The sequence below is a fragment of the Arvicola amphibius genome, chromosome 3, assembly GCF_903992535.2.
Source record: "Arvicola amphibius chromosome 3, mArvAmp1.2, whole genome shotgun sequence".
NCBI lineage: Eukaryota > Metazoa > Chordata > Mammalia > Rodentia > Cricetidae > Arvicola > Arvicola amphibius.
Window position 1 is genome coordinate 89,893,384 of NC_052049.1, and position 16,332 is coordinate 89,909,715.

At 48.1% G+C, this 16,332-nt stretch overlaps 1 protein-coding gene across 10 annotated transcripts in view; it reads left to right on the forward strand.

Moving 5' to 3' along the window:
* The window catches only part of Dnm2 (dynamin 2), a 91,019-nt gene that overhangs the window by 53,699 nt on the left and 20,988 nt on the right, over positions 1–16,332 (forward strand). For 5 of the 10 annotated variants that reach the window (XM_038324504.1, XM_038324507.1, XM_038324498.2 and 2 more), the window contains exons 7-12: positions 1,069–1,211; positions 4,056–4,191; positions 5,996–6,063; positions 6,634–6,772; positions 9,102–9,188; positions 13,580–13,650. In XM_038324504.1, the coding sequence (XP_038180432.1) occupies positions 1,069–1,211; positions 4,056–4,191; positions 5,996–6,063; positions 6,634–6,772; positions 9,102–9,188; positions 13,580–13,650 (644 nt within the window). Of the gene's footprint in view, positions 1–1,068; positions 1,212–4,055; positions 4,192–5,995; positions 6,064–6,633; positions 6,773–8,159; positions 8,299–9,101; positions 9,189–13,579; positions 13,651–16,332 lie in introns of all 10 variants that reach the window. The other 5 variants (XM_038324506.1, XM_038324508.1, XM_038324499.2 and 2 more) reach the window with 1 other exon arrangement.

The window sequence follows — 16,332 nt, forward strand, 5'->3', positions numbered from 1 at the left end:
AAATGAGAGTCTGCCTAAATCAGAAAATAACAGCCAAGTCCCTCAGTTATGCATGGACTGGGACAGAGGCACTGTGTACAAGGGCAGTTGTCCTTTGAGAAGGTCCAATGTGCCGGCCAGTAAACAAGCTATCAGATAAAGTCCGTGTTAGCTACAGCTGGGGATCACTGCAAGATGAAGCTCATCCTTAGAGCAACTGGAACAAGAATTGAGCAGTGTGTCTTTGTAGTCAGAGGCCCATTGGGCCTGGGCAGAGTGAGGAAGGACAGGTAGGAAGGAAAACCCTCCACAGGCCCTGGGGCTGCTTGAGAGCCTGGTGTGTAGACTAGCCAGTCCTCTTGAATTGAAGGGTGTTTTGTGGGACGCTGGTTGACCCTGCTCCTCTCTGTAAGCCCAGGATTATGGTCCACAGGTGGCTTAGCAGGTACAGCCACCCGCCACTCATACCTAAGGACCTGATTTCAATCCCCAAAAGTCAGATATAGGTAGAAGAAAGCAGTGGACTCCATGAAACTATCCTCTGACCTCCACACAGGCTCCCTGGCATGTGCACTTCCCACCCCCACAATAGTAGGTAAAGAAGAGTTGTAAAAGCTACAGCTGTGAGCACCCAGCCTGCCTGAGGCATGTTGCTTCCCTTGAACAGCAGGACTTGAACTCAACACAAGCAGGAGCCTCTTCTACTTCCCTCCTCTAGCGTTGTGTCTTCAGAATCCTTGTCTTCTCTGCTGATGGGAATCCACCTGTTGTGACGTGCTTTTGCTCTGTCCCTTCCTCTCCCTCCCATCTCCATACAGCTGTGCCCCCCACTACTTCTCAGGATACCTTTGGGTCTCAGTTGGACCGTCCACGGCCCTGGATGTTGGTTGACATCTGCCTACGGGCTTTCTGCAGCACCTTGTGCCGTCCATCCAGCTTCTGTCCATGTCCTGATGTTTTTGTCTAGAGTTCTGTGGCTCTCATTCGCTTGCACCCACAGCTCTAGGTGTTCTGGCTGAGAGTGAATTGCGTTCTTTCCTGGCCTCTAGGCCTGAGCTACCCTGTCTGACGCTTACCTGTTCCCTGCAGCAACTGACCAACCACATACGGGAGTCACTGCCAACCCTGCGCAGCAAACTACAGAGCCAGCTTCTGTCCTTGGAGAAGGAAGTAGAAGAGTACAAAAATTTCCGGCCTGATGACCCCACACGCAAGACCAAAGCCTTGCTGCAGTATGTATCCCCTCCCTGCCTTACCCCATTGCCTGTCTAATTCATTCTGCTCTCCATTCATTCCCTGTCCTAAGCTGCCCATGATTGGGGGTCAACATGACATTGCCATTGTAGGGTTCATGCTTAGAAACCATGCAGTTGCATTACAGCAAAAGATGAAAAATCACATTGTTTTAATAAATTATCATTTTGTATTGTTCTGCATTCATTGCTGTAGTTGGCTGTGGCTTGTGGCATGTAAGTTGGACACATCGAATTGGCATATTATTAAGACCATATCCCAGCCCTTGGGAGGTGGAAGCAGGAAGATAAAAGTTCCTGAGCTGAGAAGGTGGATCATCAAGTTAAAGTGCTGCCTCAAAGTCTGGCTCCAGCACCATTCCTAGGATTGACAGTGGAAGGAGAGAATCCACTTTGATGGTTCGTCCTCCACATGTGCACTGTGACACACCACGTGGCTATTCAGAGTACTTGCTGCTCCTGCAGAGGCCTGAGTTCAGTTCCCGGCACCCAGATGGTAGCTCACAACCATCTAGAACTGTACCAAGGGGCCTGATGCCCACTTTGTTTTCACTCAGAGACATGTACATGTAAATAAAAATTATTTGAAGCCAGGGACTGGAAAGGTAGCTAAATCGGTAAAGTTACCTAAGGACCTGAGTTTTGGGTCTCCAGCATCCATGTAGGAAGGCAAACACATTAAAACAGACTTATACTTCAGGCACTGGGGGGTGGGGAGACAGATTGATTTTTGCTCGCTGGTCAGCTTGTCCAGTGAGAAACTGTCAGATTGGGAAGGATTTAGGAAGACACTAGAAACACATGCACATGCGTGTGGTATAAGAGACCCTGTCTAATTAAAAGAAGAAGAAGCAGCAAGAGAACAAGCAAATATGTTGTGATCAACTGAGTGTGGTAGCTGACACATGCCTTAGCCATTTGGGATGCTGAAGGTAGAGGGGCTGTTGAGCTTTGGGTTCGAAGCCAGCCCTGCTTTAGAAACAATCTGTGACATCAGAATCCGAAATAATCACTTGCTCCCTTTTATTCCCCCCCCTTTTTTTTTGGGAGGGAGTGTACATTGTATAACCCAGAGTGTGGAGGTCCAAGGGTGACATTGAGAAGTCAGTTCCTTCCTTGTATCATTTACTTCCCAGAGACTCAATGACAAGTGCCTTTATTCATTGAACCATATTCCATATTGCTGTCCACCATTCCCCCCAAATATATATATTATTACACAAACTATCAATATACTACTTCTTATGGTTGCCAAGTTCCACAGTGTGTCATCCTGTTGGCCTACTCTGTATATCCTGAGGCTCCCAGTGTGGTGCAGCTTATTCAAGCTTTTGCAGCCTGTCCAGGGTGGGGCCCTGTGCAACTAGGGTAGAGAAGTAGCAGACACTACAGATGCCCTTGGCCTGTCTTGGGGGGCTGCATAGCTGTTGACCTCAGAATTCCATCTAGAAACTTGGGAATAGCAGATCATTAGAGTCCATGAGAACAACCAGGATGGTGTCCGGGGCTTGTCAGGTTTTCTGTTTTTGTTTGTTTGTTTGTTTGTTTTTCTTTTTGAGACAGGGTTTCTCTGTGTAACAACCCTAGCTGTCCTGGAACTAGCTCTGTAAACCAGGCTGGCCTTGAACTTAGAGAGATCTGCCTGCCTCTGCTCCCGAATGCTGGGATTAAAGGTGTGCACCACCATTGCCTGCTTGTTTTACTCGTTTTTTTTTTTTTTTTTTTTTTTTAAAAAAAAAAAAACATTCATACGTGGGGCTGGAGAGATGGCTCAGTGGGAAAGAGCACTGGCTACTCTTCCACTTCCAAAGACCCTGGGTTCAATTCCCAGCACCCACATACATAGCACTTCACAACTGTCTAACTCAAGTTCTAGGGGATCTGACACTATCACACAGGCATACATGCCAGCAAAATACCAATAAATAAATAAATAAATCCTTTTTTAAAAAAAGACATGTACATGTGGGCTGGAGAGATGATTTAGTCATTAAGAGCACTGGCTGCTCTTCTAGGGGTCCTGAGTTCAATTCCCAGCAACCACATGGTAGCTCATAATCACCTATAACAGGATTTGATGCCCTTTTCTGATATATAGGCATGCATACAGGCAGAACACTATATATAATAAATAAGTAAATCTTAAAGAAAAAGAACCATGTATGCATTGGCTGTTAAACAGTCACATACATTTATTTATTTATTTGTCTGTCATCTGTCTGTCTGTCTATCTATCTATTTATTTGCTTTTGGTTTTTCAGGATATGATTTCTCTGTAGCTTTGGAGCCTGTCCTGGAACTAGCTCTTGTAGACCAGGCTGGCCTTGAACTCACAGAGATCCATCTACCTCTGCCTCCAGGGTGCTGGGATTAAAGAAGTAAGCTACCACCACCCAACTAAACAGTTGTATTTAAAAGAAAAAAAAATAGCCAAACATGGTGGCATACATACACCTATAATACTATCACTTTGGAGGCCTAGGCAGAAAGGTCTTTACTTCAAAGCCCGCTGGGCTTACACAGCAAGATTTTGTATTCAAAAACAACAAAAGTGAAAGACAAGAAAATTAGCCACAAGACTGACAGGTTGGCTCAGGGGTAAGCATGCCTGCTGCCAAGACTGATACCCTAACATCTATCCCCTAGACTCATATGGTGGAAGCAGAGTACTGACTCCCACAGTACTCTCTGATTCCACTCATACACTGTGGCATGCCTCCCCCCAATAAGTACATGTAACTTAAGAAGCAGTTTGCTGCACGTGTAATTGCAGGGCTGTACAGAAACTTCCATCTTGACCTTTTGCTTTTTCTTTCCTTGAAGGATGGTCCAGCAGTTTGGAGTGGACTTTGAGAAGCGAATCGAGGGCTCTGGAGATCAAGTGGATACGCTGGAGCTGTCTGGGGGTGCCCGAATCAATCGTATCTTTCATGAGCGCTTTCCCTTTGAGCTGGTAAAGGTGAGTGCTCAGCCTGGAGGGTGCATCAGACACCCACACGTGTTTGGTCTCCATCTTGGCCTTAAATTTTCTTCCAAACCAAGATGTCACGAGCTCTGCGTCATGCTGGAGGCTGCTGTCAGTAAACATGGCCTGAAAGACGTTTCTCCGTGGTCTCTGTCTTCTAAGCTCTCACAGCTTAGATGCTCTGGGCAGAACAGTAGGAAAGTTCATGTTTCTTAATCTGATGAGGGGGAAAGGATACATGATGGCCAACAAGATGGCTCAGCAGGTAAAGGCACCTTCTGCTCAACCTGATGACCTGAGTTTGATGTCCAGGCAGGAAACAGAACCAACTTCTGCGAGGTTTCCTCTGACCCCACACATACTTGGTGAAATTCAGACCCCTCCTACACACATTCTCATACAACAGATAACCGCCATGCCGAGAGTGAGTATGGAGCTGCATGTCTGTGAGGCCTGTTCTCAAAACCTGAAACAAAAGTCAAAACAAAAAGGCCAGGAATCCCGGCGCTTGGGAGGCAGAGGCAGGACAACCAGGGGTACTGAGGGAGATCCTGTCTCAAAACGAAGAAAGGAAAGCAGACCATGCATTTGTGTCCTCTTCCTTTGAGGCAGTGACTGTCTCACATACACAGGTACACATGTGCAGGATGGAGGTCATTGTTCAGGTGCCACTCACTTGCTTGTTTGTTTGTTTTTCCAAGAAAGGGTTTCTCTGTGTAGCCCTGGCTGTCCTGGAACTTGATCTGTAGACCAGGCTGACTTCAATTTCAGAGATTTGCCTGTCTTTGTCCTACCTCTTGCTGGGATTAAAGGTCTGCACTACCACCCCTCCACACACATCCCAGCTATCACTTTTTTGGTGTGTGTGTGTGGGGGTTCTCTGTAGCTTTGGAGTCCTGGAACTTGCTCTGTAGACTAGGCTGGCCTTGAACTCACAGAGATTCACCTGCCTCTGCCTCTTGAATGCTGGGATTAAAGGTGTGTGCCACCACTGCCTAGCTATCACTCTTGTTACTTAATGCAAGGTCTCATTGTAGCCTAAGTTGACCTCATACTCTGTGTAGTCAGTCATGACCTTCTGATCTTCCTGTGCTAGGATTAAAGGCATGTATTACCACATCTAGTTTATTCTGTATTTGGGGTTAATGCAACTGTGGCCAGTACTCTACCACGGGACTATAGTTCTGGTTCAGCCATACTTTTCCAGAGACAGGATCTCTCACCAGCCTAGAACTTAACCAGCAGGCTAAGCCTGCTGACTGGAAAGACTTTCTTTTGTTTATGAGTGTTTTGGCTGATGTGCGCAAGTATACCATGTATATATGTAATAGCCTGTAGAAGCCAGAAGAGGGCCCCAAATCCCATGAAACTGGAGTTACGGATAGTTGTAAGTCACTGTGTGGGTGCTGGTCCTTTGCAAAAGCAGCCAGTGAGTGCTGAGCCATCTCTGCAGCCCAATACACCCAGGTGTGTGTGTGTGTGTGTGTGTGTGTGTGTGTGTGTGTGTGTGTGTGTGTAAGATGTTGTATCTATACTTAGTGTGTGGAGGTCAGAGAACAACTTTTAGGGATTGGTTCTTCCACTACATGGATTCTGGGGGTGCACTCAGATCATCTGGCATAGTGGCAGGCACCCTTACTTACTGAGCCATTTTTGTGACCTTCAGTTGTTTTTAATATTGAGCTGCTAGGTCATCTTTGTGAAGTACAGTCATAAATAGAACAGACTGTCCCAGAATCTGCTTACGCTTGATGTGACCCTGGGAATTCATTCCATGTACTTGCTTGTTTTCTCTCAGATGGAGTTTGATGAGAAAGATCTACGACGAGAGATCAGCTATGCTATTAAGAACATCCATGGAGTCAGGCAAGTTACATGGGAAGTCCCCATGTTCTCCTCCCCACAACCCATGTGGGCCCCGCAACCTTCTGAGTCTCTGGTAGTGAGGCCTTGACAAGGTTCATGGGTAATTTTCAGCACTTATTTAAACATTTTGTTCTCCAAGGACAGAGAGAGTATATGTGTTTCTCTGTATGACCATTCTGGGTCTCTTAGCTACTTTGTCCTCTGGATGAAATGCATAGATTAGTATGACCTTATTCCCTGTGAAATCTGTAGTCATCAGAGGTTGGGTGGGAACAGAATTGAGTTGTGTTCATGGGAACCCGAATCTTGTTTCATCATGGGTCACTTGGGAGCCTCTTAGTGTCCCATCCTTAATTACAATCAACAAAGTGTACCCAGTTCTCTCGCATCTCAAGATTCTTGAGGTACTATGAGGGCTCCCTAATCAGGGACTCTCGGCCATCCCAACCAGCTTTGATGGAATGGCCTTCCTCATCAGGGACCTAGCCATGCTTAGAAAGTGGCTGACTGCCCTTTGTTTCTCTCTGACTTATCTTTCCCTGTTTCCCCACTGGGTCCGGACCTTTTTAGAACTGGGCTCTTCACGCCGGACTTGGCGTTCGAGGCCATTGTGAAAAAGCAGGTGGTCAAGCTGAAAGAGCCCTGTCTGAAATGCGTGGACCTGGTTATCCAGGAGCTTATCAGTACAGTTAGGCAATGCACCAGCAAGGTACCGCACCCGCGGACATGGGGCCGCAGGCTTGGTATCAGGCCCCAGGTTACCTCATTTCCAAGAATTCTGAAGGGATGGGAATGTGTCAGTCTGGACCCACTCAGGAGGGGATGGGGGAAAGCTGGACTTCTGAGTACCAGCTAGAGAGTAACAGGTCTCCTGGGACCCTGATACCAAGCCCAGCATGCATCTGGTGGAATGGGGATATCATCTGGCTGTATTGCTTTGCTGCTTGCTAGGGAAGCAGATCGGGGCTTTCTGCTTGAGCTTTGGAGGCCAAGACCCCTGAAATTCCCCTGCTGTCCCCCTTGACAAATGACAAATGCCTGCCTTCTCTGGAACCGAGTCACTTCTCTGTCCCCCTGGCACTGAAAAGAACATAAAACTGATGGTATAATGAGGGCTCAGTGGCCCTGCCAGCTTTTGCTGTGCCCTGTGGTGTCTTTGTTTGATCCCCACCCCTCCCAGGTAAATCTATGCTCAGTCTTCCTGGTCCTAAAGACCTATATCCCACTCTTCATGGGCAACTGTCTCTATTCCAACCAACCTGCCAGGCTCTTCTGAGAGGGCTAGTTCTCAGGACAGAACACTCCTGACAAGCAGCTGAAGTGCTTAGCAAGGAAGAGAGGGCATCTGCTTGCAGGATCAATATCCCCAGCTCTCTGAAATGGCAAAGAATTTCTGCTTGAGCTGCCTGTTCTACTTGAGCAAAGTCCCCGTGTACTTCCTCAGCTTCTCCAGTTGGAAAACAGAGCAAAAGGAAAAAACAAGACAAAAAACAAAAAAAACAAAACAAACCCAGCCAGGCAAGGGGTAGGGTGAGTTTGTAGAGTGCTTGCCTGGCGTGCACGACGCTTGGGGTTCCATCCTTAGCATCACATAGACTAGATATGGTGGCTCATATCTGTGATCCTAGTACTCAGGAGTTGGAAGTAGGAAGATCCAAAGTTTAAGGTCATCCTTAATCATATAGCAAGTTGGAGGTTAGCATGTGCTGCGTGGGACTGTTTGAAAAACCAGAACCTAGAGTGGCTGCTGACTGTCATCCTAGGAGCCATTGTCACAGATGTGGCCATTTGAGATGAGCTCACATACCTCTGTCCCTATGATGACAGTGTCCTGTAGACCAGCCCTCTGCTCTCCCAGGCCTTGTTGATTCCAAGCAGCTTCCAAGACATACATGGGTGTAGGCTTTTCTGCGCATGCACTAACTGGTTCATTCTTGTTTCTTCTCTCTCTCTCTCTCTCTCTCTCTCTCTCTCTCTCTCTCTCTCTCTCTCTCTCTCTCTCTCTCTCTCTCGTCCTGTGTGTGCATTTGTGCGTGTGGCCTGCACTACCCCTGGGTGTCTCTCAACCTCGTCCCGCCCTTCTCCGCATGACCCAGGACGGGGCTCTTCACCCCCGACATGGCCTTTGAAGCCATCGTGAAAAAACAGCTTGTAAAACTCAAAGAGCCGAGTTTGAAGTGTGTTGACCTGGTGGTGTCGGAGCTAGCCACGGTCATTAAAAAGTGTGCTGAGAAGGTAACAGGCCTTGCTCCTCCTGTCCCTCATCAGTTCCCACCTCATCATTTCTTCATTGGCATCAGCCCTGAGCATCTGGACAGTCCTGCTGGAGGGAACCCTTGCTAGGCACGTTTGTCACCATCCCTACCTTTTCAGTTCTGTGTCCAAGCACAGTCCCATTTGTGAAGCAGTTCCTACTCCTAGGTCCCACCCCCTTGCCCTACCAAGAACACCTGCATGTTCCTGCCTTATGGTGCATTAGCAGCATTACCAACTGGGGAAGATGTGGCTTCCTCACACACATGGCTCAGATCATTCACTATCCCAGAAGGGGGTTTGAGGGTTGCCCATATGGGTACCAAATTCATAATGATCAGGGGACAGTTTCCAGCGAAGGGTTCCCTGAGCTTGATGGCCCAGATGCTGTCTCTGTTATCCTGGAGCAGGGCACCATGCTCATTTGAATGCTCAGTGAGAGCCATCAGTTTGTCCTGCCTGAACTTAATGCTGGGCGGGAGGGGGATGTCTGGCACCTCTGGGTGACAAAAGCATGTCACTCACTTTCTCTGCCACTTTTCACCTCCATTTGCTGGCTTTGCAAAGTGGCTCTCAGCACGCACTGCCACCCTCTCCCCTTTTTCACTCCACTTGCCCCTGACTGGCCTGCCCTTGTCTCTCAGCTGAGAAGCTGGGAGACAAGAGCAAAGTGGGGACCTGGTGGCCCCTCATTTCTTTCCCTGTTTCATCCTTGCACTCGGTTTGTTTCTCTATGGCCTGGCCATGAAGACCTTGCCAGCTCAGCCCTTCTACTTGTCCCCCAGCTCAGTTCCTACCCCCGGTTGCGAGAGGAGACAGAGCGAATTGTCACCACCTATATCAGGGAGCGAGAGGGGAGAACCAAGGACCAGGTAATGTACCAATTTACTCTTTCCTTTTCCTCATCTGTTCACGTGTTGGAAATACTGAGAGTATAATACTATAGTTCTGTGAGTTTTTTTTTATTATAATTATTCATTTCAAATGAGTTTTCCACAGCATGCATGTGGAGGCCAGAGGAAATCTCCAAGAAGTTGGGCTCCTTCTCTCTTTATGTAGAAGTTTGGGGGGTCAAATGTAGGTCACCGGACTTCCAAGGCAAGCCTTTTCACTTGCTGAACTATCTTACCAGCCCCAAAGATGCATTCTGAGGCCTGGACCATGACTCTGTTGGTGTAGCACTTGCCTAGCATGTGTGAAGCTCTAGTTTCAATCTCTAGCACCTTGTAAGCAGGTTGTGATTGTGCACGGTTGTCATCCTACCACTTGGGAGCTGGAGGCAGGAGGATCAGAACCTCAGTGCCATTCCTTGGCTTCACACTGAGTTCAAGCCCACCATTCTAGGCTGCATGAGATTTTGTGTCCCACACTAGCACCTAAAAAAGATTTGTCAGTCTCCACCATCCCCATGCCCAGCCTGTATCCTGGCTGCCCCGTCACATATTGAGCCACACCCACCGTGATTGTTCAGGTGATGTTAATGTCTTTGTCCGGCTACAGATTAGATTGCTCTGTGATGCGACTAAATCTTTGTTCATTTTTTTAAAGACCAAGGTGGTTTCTTGTTTGCCAGGGTCTTTCCCCACAGTGTTTTGGGGAGATACCACGGGACTCTGATTTTCAACTCTGACCCAATGTGTAGGGTCCACGTGTTTTCTGTGGTGGCCGTGGTTGACATTCTCCGTTGTTGGGGGTATTTTCTATGGTGAATATACTATACACTTTTAGGGCTTCCCTTGACTGCCAGAAGATGACTCGAACTCTCTGGGGGAAAGTGGACCTGCAGCCTTGCTGCCCCTCTGCAGCAGAATCTCTGCTGTCCCTTTCCATACCTTGGGCTGTCGTTAATCCTTCAGGTGCAGGACTGGAGAGATCCCTCAGTGGTTACATGGTCAGACGGACCCAGATTTTGTTACCAGCACCCACATGTTGGCTCAAAACCATCAATGACTCCAGTTCCAGAGGTCTAATACCTACTTCTGATTAGCAAGCCCCAGGCATGCACTTGGTGAACAGATAGATAATACATGCTGGTCTCGTGCATATAAATATAATTATGGGGCCTCATTACAGGTGCTTAAATGTAAACTAGTATAAGTATCCATATTGTGTCTGCTTATTACTCTGGTGAGATTTTCCCTGCAACACCTTTACCATTGATGGCAAAGAATTGTCCTTAAATCTTCATTTAGCACTGGGACTCTTAGATTAGCTTCTGTGGCCTGGGAGATGTGGGTTTAGTGCAGATACCTGTCATTACAGTAGAAAGAGTCTGAAGCAGGACAGTCAAGAGTTCAAGCCGGACAGACTACATTACACAGTGAAACTACAGTGAAAACATCCTGAAACAGCACAAGGGCAGTCCGTCCAGCATTCACAAAGCCCTGGCCTGTAAGCGGGTTTTCTGTCCTCCTCCAGCTCCTAATCACAGCATGAAGACTTATTCATTATGAAAGCTCAGCTTAATAATTTAATAATTTAGCTTAGGCTTAAATTAATCCATTTCTATACATTTACTTTCTACCTCGTACTACTGTATTACTTTTACTCCGTACTGCCCATGCTGCTGTCCTGATTCTAGCACACGACTCTTACCGTCTCTGCCCTTATTCCAAGTGTCATCTCTGCCCTGAAAATCCTACCTAGCTATTGGCCAGTCAGCTTTTTATTAAACCAATCCAAGTGACACATCTTCACAGCGTACAAAAAGATTATTCCACAACCCATCCCCAGCACCTCATGAACCACCTCACAGCACCACATGACGGTGCATGTGAGATTGCTCAGGAGGGAGAGGCAGGAAGATCAGGAATTGAAGGTCTTTCTTGTCTACATGGTGAGTTAGAGGCCATCTTGGGCTCCATGAGACCCTGTCTCTAAATAATACCCCACCAGAAGCATGAGCACGTCTAGGCTGCTGCCGTTTGTGCAGTGCACACAGCCCTAGTGTCCCTCTGCGGCACTAAGCTGTGTGATGACAACATGCAGGCCTTCAGAGCCAGCTCCAAGGACTCTGCACAGCACTCAGCCCTCCCCAACAGCCTCCCAGGTCTGTGTATTTTGTCTTGCTTATCAGTGAGGACCTAGAGACATATTGACCAGGAGCCAGTGGTAACCTTTGGGGGAACTAGAGTCTCTCTCCCCAGACAGCCTGGCTATTCTTAACGGAAACTAGGGTGGAACGCTACCCGAGCCAGTGATGTCCATGGAGCAACCTCAGCCTGTGCAAACTAGGACCAGGAGCACTTGGGAGGCAGAGGCAGGAGGCTCTCTGAATCTCTGAGTTCAAGGATAGCCTGGTCTACAGAGTAAGTTCTAGGACAGCCACAGCTATTCAAAGAAACCTTGTCTCGAAAACCAAAAAAAGGAAGGAAGGGAGAAAGGGAGGGAGGGAGGAAGGAAGGGAGGAAAAGAAAAGAAAGAAAACAGAGTAACGCATTATCCTGGCTGGCTTAAATTCAGAATGCAGCTATAAATGTTTGGTTTTTGCCAAAGACCTGCTTTGGGTGGAAGTTCAAGGCCCAGAGGAAATATATGGAGTAGGTAGGTGTGGGGGGCTGACACAGGATGGACATGGCCTGAGGATGAATTGAGGTGGCTACCAACAGCATTTAATTGGGGAAAAGCACAGTATTATACACCCTATCGGTGGCATGTGAGCTAAGGTGTGGCTTGAGAAATCTAGCATTGGCAATTGGCACCAGTCACATGTTAATGAAAGGGCCATATATATGTTCCTTTGCTAGAGATAAAATCACTGCTTTAGGAAGCAGAAACACTGCTTCCCACAATGGAGACCCTTATCCAAATGACTGACCTTGGGAAAAGGACTTCTTCCGGGGACCAGACACTGTTGTACAATGTTTTAGTCTTACTGTGTGGGCTGCTCTCCTCACAGCTCCCCAAGGGGCGGTCCTGTCTTACTCTTCTCCCACCCCCTCCGTCCTGAGTTCTCTGCTTACCAACTGGGCTCTTGCTCTTCATGGGCTCTGGGTCTAGGTCGTAGGCATTTTATCCTTGTCAGCTTTATCTAGTAAACCTCAAACATTGCTCTTCTTGGTGAAATTAATTAGGAGGGCACAATGGAATTCTTGGTTCCTCAGTGGCGGGGATTTTGTGTGTGTGTGTGTGTGTGTGTGTAATTTGTTTATAGAGAGGTTACCATTGTATATATTTTTATCCTTCACTAAAGCCTGCACAAAATTTCCTAAAGGGAAATGCATTAATATTGAGAATCATTGATGGGCGGTGGTGGCGCACGCCTTTAATCCCAGCACTCGGGAGGCAGAGGCAGGCGGATCTCTGTGAGTTCGAGGCCAGCCTGGTCTACAAGAGCTAGTTCCAGGACAGGCTCTAAAGCTGCAGAGAAACCCTGTCTCGAAAAAAAATAAAAAAAAAAAAAAAATAAAATAAACCATGAGCTCAGAGAATCATTGAAAATGAAAGTAGAGCCAGGCAGTAGTGGCGCACACATTTAATGGGAGACAGAGGTAGGAGGATATCTGTGAGGTCAAGGCCAGCCTGGTCCACAAGAGCTATTTTCAGGACAGCTACGGCTGTTACACAAGAGAAACCCTGTCTCAAAAAAACCCCAAAAAAGAAAGTGAAAGTAAAAGATGCGGAGAAGGGTAGTCTGCAATGTGGAAATTCTGGAACTTTGCCCAGCAGCAGTGGTCACCGTGCAGTCCACGCCATTTTTTGTTCAAAATAATATCTACACATTGTCACGGAGGTGTACTGCGAGCAAGCATGTGCTTTTCCGTTTGAAACTAGCACTGATGAGATCAAAGGCGAGTCTGAGTCATAGTGCATTGTGATTGGAAGCTGGCTTGGGTGCATCTCAGTGGTAGAGTGCTCGTCTAGCATATGTGTAAGGAAGGTCCTGACTCCAACCCCAGCAGTTCCAATAGAAGAGAAAAAGAAAGAAGAAAATGAACCCAACCCACTTCCATAATTTAGTAACATTAGGCCCCAGTTTGGGGCCAAAGGTAGATGCCAGTTCTTGTGATCAGACTGTACCCATGACCACACTGGGCTACCAGACACTGTCCCCTTAGCCCAGTCTTCCTGTGGGGCTCCTCCCACCTTGTCCTGGTGAGCTCCTGCCTAGGAGGGCTGTGGGAATGCAGCAAGTGTGCCTGCTGCCCTCTGCTGGTGTGTGCGCGCTTGCACGTGTGCATTTGTGTGTGTGTGTGCGTGCGCGTGTGCTGCCTTCTTTGCTGTTCTGTACTCTGTACTCACAACCACCCCTGCTTCCCTCTAGATTCTTCTTCTAATTGACATTGAGCAGTCCTACATCAACACGAACCATGAAGACTTCATTGGATTTGCCAAGTATGTACTTATACAGCCAGTTACACAGGGGCAGCACCCGTTCCCACCTCCAGCACCAGAGTGTCTGTCTAGCTGGTGGGAATGCTGGGCTAAGTGCAGTGTCATTTGAGAGTGCCTTAAAACTTTTGGGGGCTAATCATGACTTCTGTCACAGTGTCTTCACCCAGAAGTCTACCTGTGGATATCTCAGGGTCAAAGTGGGGGTTCTGTGCTCATTCTTAGGGAAGGGGGCAGCCAGCCAGGTTCACACCCCTGCAAGACTTCTCAGCGCCTTTCATTGGCCAATACACACCCGAATCCTGGCCTTTCCATATACAGAACACTCTGCTTTCCACATATGTACTGTAGATTTAAAACCAGAACCTTGGGCTGGGAATTTGTCTCCATTGTTAGCACACTTGCCTAGCATGCACACAGCCATGGGATAGACCACGTAACCAGGCGTGGTATCTGGCGTATTGGCCCTGGGTCAACCATTAGCACTGGACCAGCTGGCAGACTTGAGTGCCACTGGGGGTGTTCTGGTAGCTCATGCGTTTTCTCTACACTGTGGTTTATAAGACACCAACACACACCAAAACCATCTCCCGTGTGTTTATCTGTGACTACTGGTGTACTTCCATTCCAGGCCCAGCCAGGTCCTCCTGGAAGTTCAGAGGGTGATTGTAGGGCCTGTCTTTAGGGTTCTGGAGACCTCTTGACAGGGAGAGCCTTCTAGGAGCAAGGCTTGAACTGTTAGTTGGTGCTCCGGGCAGAGCTGATGAAACATCAGCTGTGTTAGGCACGGGGCAGCCGAGTGAAGGGAGGGAATGAATGACGTAGCCTAGGGCCCTAGCTGGCTCATTTCTTCCCTGATGTGGGTTGCACCCAGGTGCTGGGGGTGCAACCTCTTTAAATCTTGTTCTCCCACCTATGCATGGACAGCAAGTGTCCCACTGATTGCTTGCTGCCGGTTTCCTCACCTCAATGTCTCTGCTTCTCACACTTCATCCACAGTTCCTTCTCACAATCTCTCCTGTTTTTCCTTTGACCTCTTCACTTCTTTCTCTGGATTCCGGGGCCTTCCCACTTACCCAGCTGTTACTATACTGAGGAGCTGGTCACAGGGTGGGTATTGCCTGCTGTGTGCCTTTTTCCCTGGTGTGTGACCCGGAGTGCCCTCCCTGGGAGGCCTCAAGCTTGTGGGGGATGTTCCAGGAGCCCCTGGATTATAGCAGAGCCACTCTTTTTTTTTTTTTTTTTTTGGTTTTTTTTTTTTTTTTTTTTTTTTTTGGTTTTTCGAGACAGGGTTTCCCTGTAGTTTCTAGAGCCTGTCCTGGAACTAGCTCTTGTAGACCAGGCTGGCCTCGAACTCAGAGATCCGCCTGCCTCTGCCTCCCGAGTGCTGGGATTAAAGGCGTGCGCCACCACCGCCCGGCCAGAGCCACTCTTTGAGCCAGGGCCCCACCCAGGCCTGTGAAGAGGACAGTGGGTAAGACCCCAAAGTGCCTGTCCCTATAGGGCACACAGATTAGGGAGTGAGTGGGTGGTTGAGGATAGCAACAAAAAGCATGAGGGACCTGGAGAGAGCCTTCCGAGGAAGTAGGCTGAGGAGAAGAGTTTAGATTACTTGCCATGGTACCCAAAGTCTCTGATTAGGACCAGGGAAAGGTGTCACCGTCTTTGCTGCTGTTTAAGGAGCCACAATACAATTAAGGATGTGCCACGTCTGGGTCCTTGTCACCACACAGTCTCGCTTTGAGTGATGGCTTACTTTAGTCCCACCTCCTTCCTTTGCTTCATGTCCTAGACTCCTGAAGAAGAAAAGCCCTGAGGGCTGCTAATGTGGCTTGCTTGGTAGAGCACTTAGCGTGCAGCCAGTCCAGCACCAGATCAAAGGGACATGATAGCACACACCTATCATCTCACCACAAGAGAGGTAGAGATGGTGATCAGCTCAGAGTCACCCTTTGCTATATATCTGAGTTAGAAGCCAGCCAGGACCATAAGAGACCCTCCCTTAAAAAAAATAAAAAGAATTAGGGCCAATAAGATGACTTAGCAGATAAACGTGTGTGGTGTACAAGCCACATGACTAGTTAGAGCTCCATATTCACAATGGCGTGTCTCCTAGAAAAATTAAGAAAAGCTTTAAAATAAAGCAAGTCCTAGGATGATAGTGTTAGGATGAGCACTGATGAACATCAGTTCTTAGTTTTCTAGTTCTTACCAATCTAGACTAAGGAGCCATCTCCTCCAAATGCACTCAACCTGTCCAGCAGCTGCCTGAAAACGTTGTTGTGGGTTCCAGGAGCCCACTGTAGGCCACCTGACCTTATTAGGTAACCCTGGCTAGGCTCAGATTCATGCTCTGCCCACCTTAGCTTCCCACTTGCTGGGGTTGCTAGCCTGCACTCCCTTAACTGCCACTTGAGATTCGGCTGGCCTGCACTGTAGGCAGTCTCAGAGCAGCCAGTGGGGAGAGAAGCAAGCCGTGTTGGCTGTTGGTATCTGCAGTCTTACGCTAGAGCTGTAAGATGGGGCTGGAGACATGGCACAGTGGTCAAGAACACTGGCTGCTTCTACAGGAGGACTTGGGCTCTTCCCAGCACCCACTTCAGGTGGCTCACAACCACCTGCAACTCCAGCTCCAGGGGTCCAATCAATGCCTCTCTGGCTTCTGCCTGCAAGGCACCTGCACAT